This window comes from Vombatus ursinus, unplaced genomic scaffold (genome assembly GCF_900497805.2).
Source record: "Vombatus ursinus unplaced genomic scaffold, bare-nosed wombat genome assembly UNPS02014880.1, whole genome shotgun sequence".
Taxonomy (NCBI): Eukaryota; Metazoa; Chordata; class Mammalia; order Diprotodontia; family Vombatidae; genus Vombatus; species Vombatus ursinus.
In genome coordinates, this window is record NW_020954658.1 from 1,064,929 (window position 1) to 1,077,619 (window position 12,691).

Consider the following 12,691-nt stretch of genomic DNA (forward strand, 5'->3'; position numbering starts at 1 on the left):
AAGGAAGGAAGGAAGGAAGGAAGGAAGGAAGGAAGGAAGGAAGGAAGAGGGAGGAAAGAATCCTTGTATCACATAAGCATCATCAAGCAAAACAAATTCCCACAATGGCCCAACAAAAAAATGCATTTTTATCATACATATTTTTTTTATCATCTCTGTCATGAAGTGAGCAGTATTCTTTTTCATTCCTCTGAAATCATGGTTAATCAGAGTTCTTAACCCTTTCTAAATTTTTTGCTTTTATAATATTGATGTTATAAATTATCCTCAAGTTATTTTTCTTTATACTTTTGTTTTTTAATGCATAAATTGTTGTCCCATCAGTTCAAAGAGGTCTTCCTAGGTTTCTTTGGAATTGTTCATGTCATTTCTTGTGGTGCAGTAAATATTCCATTACTTTTATATATCATAACTGGAGTTTGAATTTGTGAAGGCCTACAGAATGACATAAAGTTCAAAAGGTAGGTTGGAACACTTAAAAATGCCTTCTATGCCAAGTTGAAGAATTGACATTTTGTCCAATAGCCAGTAGGGAGCCTCTGAAAGTCCTTTACAGAAAGCGTGGCATGAAGGGGCAGCTAGGTGTTGCGGCTGATAGAGCACCAGCCCTGAAGTCAGGAGAACCTGAGTTCAAATCTGGCCTCAGACCAAACACTTGGCATTTACTAGCTGTGTGACCATGGGGCAAGTCACTTAACCCCAATTGCCTTAAAAAAAAAGAAAGAAAGAAAGAGTGACATGGTTAGATCAGTATAGGGGGAAGAGTATTTCATCAGCTAGTTATGTGAAGGATGGTCTTGAAATAAGAGAGATTAACAAGAATATATCCAGTAAGGAAAATGCTGTTACAGGACAGAAAGGATGAGAAATTTAACTGGAGTGGTGGACAGTGTGAGTAGAAAGTAAAGACATCAAATAAAAAGAACAACAACAACAATAACTTGTATTTATGAAGTGCTTTAAATTTCACAAATCACTTCACACATACAATCTCATTTAATCCTCACAACAATCTTGTGAGCTAGGTGCTATTATCATTCCTATTTTACAGAAACCGAAACTAGGAAAGACCAACTTGCTCAGAGACACATAGCTAAATAACTGTCAGAGGAAGGATTTGAATTCATCTTCTTAAGTCTAAGGCCATCACTCTGTCCACTATGACCCCCTACAAAAGATTGTGGTCAGGAGGGCACTAGGTATAGAGTCAGGAAGACCTAAGTTTGCATTCTGCTTCAAATACTTTAGCTGTATGACCCTGGGCAAGTCAATTAACCTCTCTATCACTCAGTTTCCTAATCTATGAAATGAGAGTAATAATGACAACTATTTCAAAAGATTGTTGGGAGAATCGAATGATATAACATGGAAAGTGCTGTGAAAATCTTAAGTTGCTATTCACTATAGATCTAAGATCTCTTTCCATTACCTATGGTCAAGGTATCTAGAGTTAGACCTTTTTATTCTTCTTTTTTTAATTGGCAAATTTCATTTTTGTCACTTAGGTTGCAACCCATGGATCATGATCATGTGTAGAGATGGCTTGTAGGGGCCCATTACATGGAATTTATACCAGAGATCCCTAGCCAGATTCCATAGACAAATATGGCAACACCAAAAGTGATTGTTGTTTCAAAATGACAAAGCAATTCCCTTTTTAGTCACAGAGCCCAAAGAGCTTCTAATTCAGTAGACCTAAATAAGTGAATGCTTCTGCTCTTTATCACTTTTTACTTATATACTAAGTGACTGAGAACCCTTTAAGCCTCTTCCTGAAAAGGTAGAGAGAGGGTAGATTCACTTCCCTACAACTTCTCAGATTGACAACTAAACTCAACATGACATCTAAAGCATGTATCTTACTTAAGTGATCCTGAGTCTGGGTTAGGAGCTGCCTTTTTTTTTGAGGATTTTCTGGGGTTTTTTGTCCTTTCATGAGTACAGGTGACTGAACAGTGACCCTAAAATGGTGATTTCTAATCTTGGAGGTAACTTTGTGAGCTCAAGATATCCAAAGATCTTGGGCCCCTCAGTTGGAGGTGACTGGTAGCAGGAGGAATATTCTGCAACTATAACCTCTTGAAGAAAATTACTGTGAACAGGAAGAATTCCAGGCTTTGACCTGGCTTACCGAAAGACATAAACAAGAAGAGAATTATTTGGACAATACAAAACTGAGGTAAAGTAAAGGTTATAATTGAACAGTCCCACAAATGGTTTTGTATTTAATGAAATCTCAACCTCCTGAGAGAGGAAAAAAAATAGCTATCATATACCTTATCTATATTATATATCTCTAACCTCCCCCCCTCCTTGAGAAGGCCCTGCACATGAGGCAGATCTAAGCATTAAGTTATTCTGGAGCTTTGGAGTGGGGGGTGTAAAGAGCTAGAGAATTTGAACAAAGTTACCTTAACCTCTCACTTTAGATGCTGAGATCTCCTAATATTGAATCTAGTATGTGTTCAGAGCTAAGAGGTGGGACCTTAGTGGGAGAGGCAGAAACTGGACCCAGCCATAGTTCATTATTGTTAAATTTTGATAAAAGACACACAAAAAAGTAGATTTATTAAGATATTTTTAAAAAAAGGAATGACAGGTTAGCTTATATCATGTATAAATCAGATTTAATAAATACAATATTTATTATATCTCAATGTCCAGTTCATCCAAATATAACTGCTAGATATTAGGACCAATGCCACCAACTAAATGAGAGTATCTCATATTTGATGTCAGGAATATTATAATGAATAGCAACAGTAATAATAGCTGACATTTGATTAGTGTATTTAAAGTTTTCAAAGTGCTTTGCATATATTTTCCTCATTTGATCTCCCAAACAATTGTATGAGGCTACTGGAAAAATAATCCCATTTGAAAGATGAAAGGGAAACCAAGATTCAGAGATTAAATTATTTGTCTATTTCCAGTTACCTAGTAACCATCTGAGATGGGATTTGAAGTTTGAAACTGGTTCTTCTTGGCACCAAGTCTATCCACTATACTATGCTGTTGAAAATATCAAAATTAATATTACTTCTAGTTTCTACTCATTGAGTTTAATTGGTTTTATGTTGTATTAATTTTATAATTGACTCAATTTTTCCTCTGAGTTAGTTTAAGATTATAAGTTAACTTGTTATCATCCCCCCAAAAGTATATTATGTCTTTGCCTGTCCTTGCACGATTAAGGAGGTTCTTACCTCACTCCTTAACAAACCCTTCTAGGCACCAGGGAGTCTGCCAACTCAGGTCTACTAACAAGGTCTGCAAGATGTTGATGGTCCCATAAAACAATTAATATTTCCTAATTGTCAGAGAGGGGTGGTCACTAACCTCATGTGAGTATACCAGCCTACTTTCTTTAAAACATTCAACTATGTTTTCTCCACTCTCATGATGCTGTCTATGCTGTAACCAATTGGATTGTCTTCCATACATATCCAACTGTGTAATCCCCAAAACTATATTAAGTCTGGTGAGCTCTACCTTCAGCTCTTTAATTATTGAGGGAGGTCGCTGATCCAATTTATTGGTTACTGTTGGCCTAACTAATAAATCGGTCATACTCAGACCATTGGCTCTGTTTACCTTAATTTTCAAATGTAGCACTACCGAAACTACTAGTTGGAATTTTTAAAATTTGATCCTCTTGAGAAACAGAGCCAAAGTAACAGAGAAAAGGCAGCAACTTGCTTAAACTCTTCCCAAAACCCCTCCACAAACCTTTAAATAATGTCATAAAACAAAAGGATGAGGTGAAATAATTTTCCAGTTAAAGAAAACTTAGAAGGTCATCAGGAAAGGTCTGCTGCACCTGGGTGAGAGCTGAGCACAGACCCCCACAGGCTGCACCAGCTCAGACCAGGCCCAAGCAAATCAGAAGCAGGCCTTGGGAGCCACTGAATTAGCAGTGACAGCAGCTGCTTCTGGAGCTCTCAGCCCACAAACAGTAATGGGGGTTGAACAACTGCTTAAAAGGAGACTACAGGTGCCTCTTTGCTGTCACTGGGGCAGGACTCTGTTGCTTTGGGAGATCATACAATTGTTTGGGAGATCAGATCTGGATCAAAGTCCTGGGTGGCAACCCCAGTGTAAGAAGAAGCACTAGCACACCAGAGCCTATTGCCACAGTGCAGCAGGGACCCTCATCACAGTTCCAGGGCAGAAAAGAGTGCTCGTGGTCACTCACAGATGATAGCATAGGCCAGGAGAGTAGAAAATATGCCTCTCCTTAGATAAAACCACCTTGGAAGAACTAAAACTGACAGGTCTCTAGAAGTATCTCTGAAAACAGCTTCACAAAACTTCTGAAGCTTGAAATAGAGCACCCTCCACCCCGGAAGCAGAGTGACACATTAACAAAGAGTTAAGAGTGAAGAAATAGACTGGAAAAAGGGCAACCAACAGAAAAAATTCTTATCATAGAAAGTTACTATGGTGACAAGGAAGATCAAAACACACTTAGAAGAATATAGAAGAAGATAGAAGAAGAAGAAGATAACAAAGTCAACATCCATCATCCAAACTCCAACATCCATCCAAAGGCCCCAAGAGAAATATGAATTGGTCTCAGATCATGGAAAAGCTCAAAAAGGATTTCAAAAATCAAATAAGAGAGGTAGAAAAAAAATTGGAAAGATAAAACAGGAGTGATGCAAGAAAATAATGTTAAATGAATCAACAACTTGGTAAAAGAGACACAAAAGAATATTGAAGAAAATAGCACCTTAAGAAACAGAATAGGTCAAATGGTAAAAGAGGTACAAAAAGCAATGAGGAGAAGAATGCCTTGAAAAGTATAATTGGCCAAATGGAAAAAGAAGCACAAAAACTTAATGAAGGAAAAAAAAAACAACTCTTTAAAAAGTAGAATTGGCCAAATGGAGAAGTGGTACAAAAGCTTAGTGAAGAAAATAATTTTTAAAAAAAAATCAGAATTGAGCAAATGGAAGCTTATGACTTTATAAGAAATAAAGAAACAATAAAACAAAACCAAAAGAATGAAAAAAATAGAAGACAATATGAAATATCTCATTGGGAAAACAACTGACCTGGAAAATAGATCCAGGAGAGATAAGTTAAAAATTATTGGACTACCTGAAAGGCATGATCAAAAAAAAGAAAAAAAAGAGCCTAGACATCATCTTTCAAGAAATTATCAGGGCAGCTAGCTGGCGCATTAGATAAGAGCACTGGCCCTTAAGTCAGGAGGACCTGAGTTCAAATTCGACCTCAGACCCTTGACACTTCCTAGCTGTGTGATCCTGGGCAAGTCACTTAACCCCATTGCCTAGCCAAAAAAAAGAAAAGAAATTATCAAAGGAAACTGCCCTGATATTCTAGAACAAGAAGGTAAAATAGAAATTGAAAGAATCCATGCATCACCTTTCGAAAGAAATCCCAAAATGAAAACTCCCAGGAATATTATAGCCAAATTCCAGAACTCTCAGGTCAAGGAGAGAATCTTGCAATCAGCCAGAAGGAAACAATTCAAGTATCGTGGAGCCACAATCAGGATAACACAAGATTTAGCAGCTTCTACATTAAAGGATTGGAGGGCTTGTAATACGATATTCCAGAGGGTGAAGAAGCTAGGATTTTAACCAAGAATCAAAACCAACAAAACTTAGTTTAATCTTTCAGGTGGGAAAATGAGCATTCAATGAGATGGAGGACTTTCAAGCATTCTTGATGAAAAGACCAGAGGTGAATAGAAAATTTGACTTTCAAATACAAGACTCAAGAGAAGCATAAAAAGGTAAACAGGAAAGGAAAATCATAAGGAAGTTAATAAGGTTAAACTGTTTACATTCCTATGGGAAGATGATATTTGTAACTCATAATACATTTTTATTATTAGGACAGATAGAAGGAGTATATATGGACAGAGGACGCAGGTGTGAGTTGAATATGATAGGATACTATCTAAAAAAGGAAATTAAGGGGTGAGATAGAGATGCACTGGGAAAAAGGGAAAGGGAAGGATAGAATGGGATAAATAATCTCACATAAAAGGAGCAAGAAAAAGTTTTTATAGAGGAGGAGAAGATGGGGAAGGTGAGGAGGAGTGAGTGAACCTTATTTTCATCAGAATTTGGTCAAAGAGGGAACAACTTATACACTTAATTGGTATAGAGATCTATTTTAACCTACAGGAAAGTAGGAGGAGAAGAGGGTAAGGGTGGGGTTTAGATAGAAGGGAGGGCAGACTAGAGTAGGTGGTAGTAAGAAGCAAAACACTTTTGAGGAGGGACAGGGTGAGAGGAGAGAGAAAATAGAAAAAAAAAACAGGGCAGGGATAGGAGGAGGGAAATACATTTAGCAAGAGTAACTGTAAAAAAAAAATTTGAAGTAAGTTTCTCTGATAAAGGTCTCATTTCTCAAATATGTAGAGAACTGAGTCAAATATATAAAAGATAAGAGCCATTCCTCACTTGATAAATGGTCAAAAGATATGAACAATTTTCTGATGAAGTAATCAAAGCTATCTATAACCACATGAAAAAATGCTCTAAATCACTGTTGATTGAAGAAATGTGAATTAAAACATTTCTGAGGTACTATCTCGTATTGAATAGATTGGTTAATAGGACAGAAAAGGAAAATGACAAATGTTGGAGGGGACATCAATGAGATATCAATGCACTATAGGTGGAGTAATGAACTAATTAAACCATTTTTAGAGCAATTTGGAACTATGCCCAAAGGTCCAAAAAACCATGCATACCCTTTAACCTAGCAATACCACTACTATATCTGTATCCTAAAAAAAGATTAAAAAAAAAGAAAAAAAGGAAAAGGAAAAGGAAAAGGACCTATATGTACAAAAATATTTATAGTAGCTCCTTTCTGGTGGTAAAGAATGGGAAATTGAAGGGATACCCATTGATTGGAGAATGGCTAAACAAATTGTGATATGTGGTTGTGACAGAATACTATTCTGCTATGAGAACTAATAATCAGGATGCTCTCAGAAAAACCTGGAAAGATTTACATGAGTTGATGTAAAGTGAAGTGTACTGTGTACAAAGTAATAGCAATACTATAAGATGATAAGCTGTGAATGATTTAGCTATTCTCAGTTAATGCAATGATCCAAGACAACTCTGAGGGACTTATGATGAAAAATGCTATCCATCCCCAGACAAGGAACTAATGGTCTTTGAATACAGATTGAAGCATACTTTTTTTTACTTTATTTTTCTTGAGAATTTTTTCTGTTTTCTTTCACAACATGACTAATATGGCAATATGTTTTGCATGTTTATACATGTATAACCTATGTCAAATTGTTTGCCTTCTCAATAGGGGGGGGGGGTGGGAGGAAGAAGGGAAGAATGGAGAAAATTTGGAACTCAAAGTTTTAAAAACGAATATTAAAAATTGTTTTTACATGTAATTGGGGGAAATAAAATACTAAATAATTTTTTTTAAAAATTCAATCCTCTCAAAAGCACAAATAAAATGATAAAGATGTTATATACATAGCAAACTGAGTAGTTCCTCCTTTCTTCCCTTTTCCCAGGTATTTATAGACACTAACTTTTTTGTTTTATCAATACAAAGCCATGTCTTTCACTCTGTGGATGCAATGAATATGACATCTTTACAGTGTACTCTGATTTTTATAATTCTGTGTCCTTACACTATATGATTAGGTTTTCTGCACCAAATTAATAGAGTGCATTATGGTGCTGAATGAATCCCCGCTGAAGATATTCTGAATGATGTCCATTCTTCATTCTACTCCACAAATAAGCTGCTTATTCACCAACTTCCTCATAGAGGCCTTCACTTCGTGGTTTCTCAGGGTATAAATCACTGGATTCAGCAAGGGAAATATGACAGTGTGAAAAAGGGCAACCACTTTGTCAGCTGGGAAGGACCTAAAAGGGCGGGTATAAATAAAGATGGCAGGTCCAAACATTAGAAACACAATGATAACATGGGTGGTACAAGTAGACAAAGCCTTGCTCTTCCCCTCAGAAGAAGATCCCCTAACCCTAAAGAGGATGACTGCATAGGATGTCAGCAAACCCAGGAAGCATAGCAGGGTGAGCAGTCCACTGTTGGACACCATTAGGAGTTCCACCACAAAGGTGTCAGTGCAGGCCAGTTTGATGATCTGTGGGACATCACAGAAGAAGTTGTCCAGCTGGTTTGGGCCACAGAAAGGCAGGCAGACAATGAGAGCCACCTGCACAATAGAGTGGGCAAAACCCCCAACCCACAAGGCTAGCAACAGCACGTAGCATACCTGGCGGTTCATGAGGGTTGCATAGTGTAATGGCTGGCAGATTGCAACATAGCGGTCAAAGGCCATCACCACAAGGAGGAACATCTCACCTGCTCCAAGAAAGTGCAAGAAGAAGAGCTGGGTGATGCACCCTTGATATGAGATGATCTTCTTCTCATACAAGAAATCTACCAGCATCTTGGGGGCTACAATGAAAGAATAAGAAACATCCAAGAAAGCCAGGTTGCCCAGGAAGAAATACAGAGGTGCTGTGAGAGCAGGATCTGATCTGATGGTGATGATAATGAGAAGATTCCCAGGAAGAACGATCATGTAGAATGAGAAGATTAATACAAACACTAAGAGCTGAATTTCTGGAGATTGTGTTAGACCCAAAAGGATGAATTCAGTCACTGTGCTGTTCTGCTCCATCTGCTCAACCTGGGTAATATTGTGGAATGGAAAGCCATTACAGTTATTTTAGACCCCTTCTCTGATACTAGAACTATTTAGCAAGCCTGTTTTACCACCCTGGTTCCCAACCCTTTGGTAAATTCCTCTGTCCCTCATTTTCTAAAGGTCATTGTTAAAAATAATGAGTTGACTTTAGAAAGAGACCAATTTAGGCTCAATATAAGAAGTAATCCCCTAACAGAACTGCCCAAATGTGCAGTAGTTTGTCTTAGAAGATCATGTCTTTGCTTTCACTCAAAATCTCAAAGAAGAAGATGGACAAACACTTGTTGGAGATGTTCTACAGGGGATTCCTCATTAGATACAAGCTAGCCTTGTTCTTTGAGGCTCATTCAGACTCTGAGATTTTGTGATCATACCCACCATATATCTTTCCAGAATTTATCTACTACTCCTTTATCCACCAACCAAGAAGTGAATTCACTGACTTGTTTATACCCATGGAGTCTAGAATACCCATGTCCTGGCATTTGTACCTGTTAAATAAAAGATCCTAGCCAAATCTAAGTTTGGCTTCCTTTTTCAATTCTAGTTTTTGCTGGTACCTTATGTCTACTGCTCAGCTGGCATACCTAGATTCAATATCCTACTCAGTCCCACGTTCCTGCATTCTATGTTTAGGTCCTTTACTTCTTATCTTAGACTACTTTTTAGTGTCTATATATCCTCCTTGGACTTGACCATCTGCCTAAACTTTTACTGAATGAAAGAATATGGATTCAAACTCCACTTTTTTCACTTGGTACCAGTGTGACTTGAGGGCATTCTCTTAACCTCTCTTGTCTGAGGTTTCTTCATATGTAAAATAAAGTAGTTGAACTGCTTGATTTTGAAGGTCTCTTCTGTCTCTAAATCCAATTTTCTTAAGATGTCTTTTAAAAGGAATATAGAATAATCAGGGAAATACTGAATTTAGAGATAGAAAACTAGAGTCCAGCACTTACTAGCTTTGATCTTATAGAAAGGTAATGTACGGAAAATAGAGAAGTAGGCAAGTAAGCATGTCTCTGTTTAAAATAACTACATTCTTATCTGTTGCTCTAATCAATTGGTATGCTTTCATCTAGTATGTTTAGAATTTGAAATAGTATTACTTCTATAAAACCTCTGTTTGGGGTTTAGAAAATAATTTAGTCTAAGCTTTATGAGCCCAAATTATTGGTGGGACAGTCCAGAATTGGATATGGCTTATGACATATGTGCCAAATCACCTTTAACATGTAGCAGTTATGTTCTTATGTTGTTCCATTCCATGGCATGTTTGTAATTTTCAATATGCTGTGGATCATGGAGGTAGAGAAAAGGGATTGGGACTCCAAAGGTCAATGACAGAAACTGGTAATGGAGTGTGGACAAATGATAAAGCTATTTAAAAGTATGACCAGAAAATCTTCATAAAACATTGATATTCTAGAATATACTAGTTGAGAAATTTTAATAAATAATTATAATAACAACATTTGGAGGCTAAAAAGATGTAGTCAGTAATGGTAGAATGGAATCCTGGAATCCTAGCCCTTGGGGAAAAGATTTTTTTTTCAAGGTCTGCCTCTTTGAATCACTTAATAATCCTTCACCTGCAGGCACCTCTCTAATACTTAAAGATGAATTGTTGATCTGTGTTGGTGAAGAGTGTTTGCACACTGTTGAGTTCCCTCACCTAGGAATCCTAGACCTAGAGGGGAAGGGATACCACAGACTAACTAGTGCAGTCCTGCATTTTACCAATGAAGAAACTGAGGCCTAAGGAGCACATGATTTGTCCAGTAGCACAAGCAGCAAGGGTTGGAAGTATGATGGATAAATCAAGTCTAGACAAAAAAAAAAGCCACTTTTAATCTGACATTTCAAGTAGCTCTTTAAGGTTGACAAAGCACCTCCCTCATAACGGTCTTGAGGAAGAGGAAGTTGGGGAGCAGTGTGGTATAGTGGAGTACCTTGGTTCAAATCCTGCCCTTGCCATTTACCTGTGTGTCTTTGGGAAAGTCATTTAATTTCTCTGGCTCTCAGTTACCCCAACAATAAAATGAGGGAGTTGGACAAAGTTCTATTTAAAGTTCCTTCCATCTCTGAGTCTATAAATTATCATGCCCAATTTAAGTTTGAGGAAATGGAAGTTCAGGAGGCTAAGCAGAAGGGGTTGGGGGAGGGGACAGGTTTAAGTTCTTTTTCATCATCATGTCAGTATGGTCACAGTGAGCATTAACCTGGCGACCCAGTGGAAGTAAATGATCAGGTGTGGGCTCTGGACTCATGAGGTCGAGTTATGTTGCCAATTGTGTCTTTCCCCTTTAAAAGACAAATCAATCTCTGCAGTATTGAAGAAGGGACTTCATTCCTCTTACTTCTCCAGGTCTCTGGTCCCTGGGACAGATCTGTGCCTAGAAAAGATTTCATATTGGCTCAGAAACACACAAGTTGCTAAAGGTGTTAGGAGAGGTGATGGGTTGTGGATACAACTACTGAGAAGAATGAAAGTCTATTGGGTGAACCTGCCGCTTTGATTTAAATTTGCTCAGGTTGAAAGCCCTGCAAAGCATTGGCTTCAGTATGCTATGAATGACTCATTTACTCTAGCACCAGACTGGAAGGGGGAAGGGCACTCTTGTGGCTTTTGTATTGATGTGGAAGGTTTTGATGGTTTTTAGAAAACTCATCGGTGTTTACTGCTTTCAAAAGGCTGAATCTAAGATTCTGACTCCAGGTTGGGGACATCTTTCCTTCTCCAGGTCCTCCTTTTCTTCCCTCTATCTCTACTCCAGAGCTTGAGATTTCCTGGGGACGATGGGACATCAGGGGAAAGATGTCTTGATGACTTACTCTTGGGTTACGAGAAAGAGAAGCCCTTTTGGTGAAAGGAGGGGAATTAGGTACCCAGATCCCAAATTCCACCCATATTGCTGGTAGTAGGGTTTGTGCCAGGAGAGTGGGACAGGGTTGTTAAAAGTGTAGTGTCTTTCAGGACAACTTTCTCCAAAGAACCTGTTGGCCTTATGGTTTTGGTATCTTCTCGCTTCCCTCCAGCAGCATCTCACCATGAAGAAGGAATCTAAAGTTAGAGGGAAAGGTTTCTCTCCCTAGCATTGAGCACCCACCCTAATAACCATTCTAATTTCCAATTAATAGTTCCCCAGCAATGAGTACCTTGAATAACCAGCACTCTGTGTGGTGGGAGTGAAGGCCACTGGAGACAGAAATGACTATGTTTTGAGAGTTGGTTGGAGAGAAGAAACAGTTGGTTTTTAAAGGGACAAAAATGGGGAATATGGAGAAATTTGCCACTGGGACCTATGGCAACAGTGGACTGGACAACAGACCTCTGTTGGTAGATATTTTGGCAAGGGGTCATATCATTGACTTAGTTGTGGGCAGCTGGACATGCTTGCTGATTCTGGTAACTCTGATTAGTTCTTTTGTGTTCCCTCAATTACCTCCAACACCATTGATATGTGCTTGTCTGTGTCTCTGTGTGTGTTTTTTTTCTTTTTGCATCTCCTTGAGTAGCATTACTGCCTGTATACTTATTATCTGTTGAAATCAACAAGGAGATTTGGAACAGAAATTTAGAAATCTAATTTACTGTATCTTATTTTCTATCATTATGGTATGTGTTGTATGAGCCTGTACTTTCATGATGTGGGGAAAGTGATTCTGCCAAGGAATGATATACTAAGGCTGTTCTGAGCTACAAATTAGAACTCTGAACAAGAATTCTGGGTAATGTAAATTGAAGATAAAGCAAGATTGTGTAGGAATTTGACACATGATTTTCATGTTAATTGAAAATCTCAATTCCTCCCTGTTGAAGAAATAAGACATAGCATTGTGCTTTTCCTTTTTAAAGAGCTAATGTTGCACTTAGTGAACATTCCACATGTATGGACTCAGAATGGCACAAGTTATTTTCACTTCTGAAATCTTTATTTTTTTACAATGTACCATAGCACTGGGAGGGGGTTATATAACAAACAACAT

The 12,691-nt window shown here is 37.9% G+C and overlaps 1 protein-coding gene and 1 pseudogene across 1 annotated transcript; one reads left to right on the forward strand and one right to left on the reverse strand.

Annotated features, from left to right (window-relative positions):
* Window positions 1–7,744: 7,744 nt before the first annotated feature.
* LOC114028410 (olfactory receptor 4N5-like) lies at window positions 7,745–8,674 on the reverse strand. The gene has a single exon (XM_027842647.1). It carries the CDS (start codon window positions 8,672–8,674, stop codon window positions 7,745–7,747), a length of 930 nt encoding a protein of 309 aa, XP_027698448.1.
* A 3,307-nt stretch (window positions 8,675–11,981) lies between these two features.
* On the forward strand, window positions 11,982–12,400 carry LOC114028390 (annotated as a pseudogene).
* Window positions 12,401–12,691: the final 291 nt, after the last annotated feature.

Excerpts from the sequence above, each read along its gene's own strand:
- LOC114028410 (XM_027842647.1), bottom strand. The coding sequence starts at position 8,674 with ATGGAGCAGAACAGCACAGTGACTGAATTCATCCTTTTGGGTCTAACA.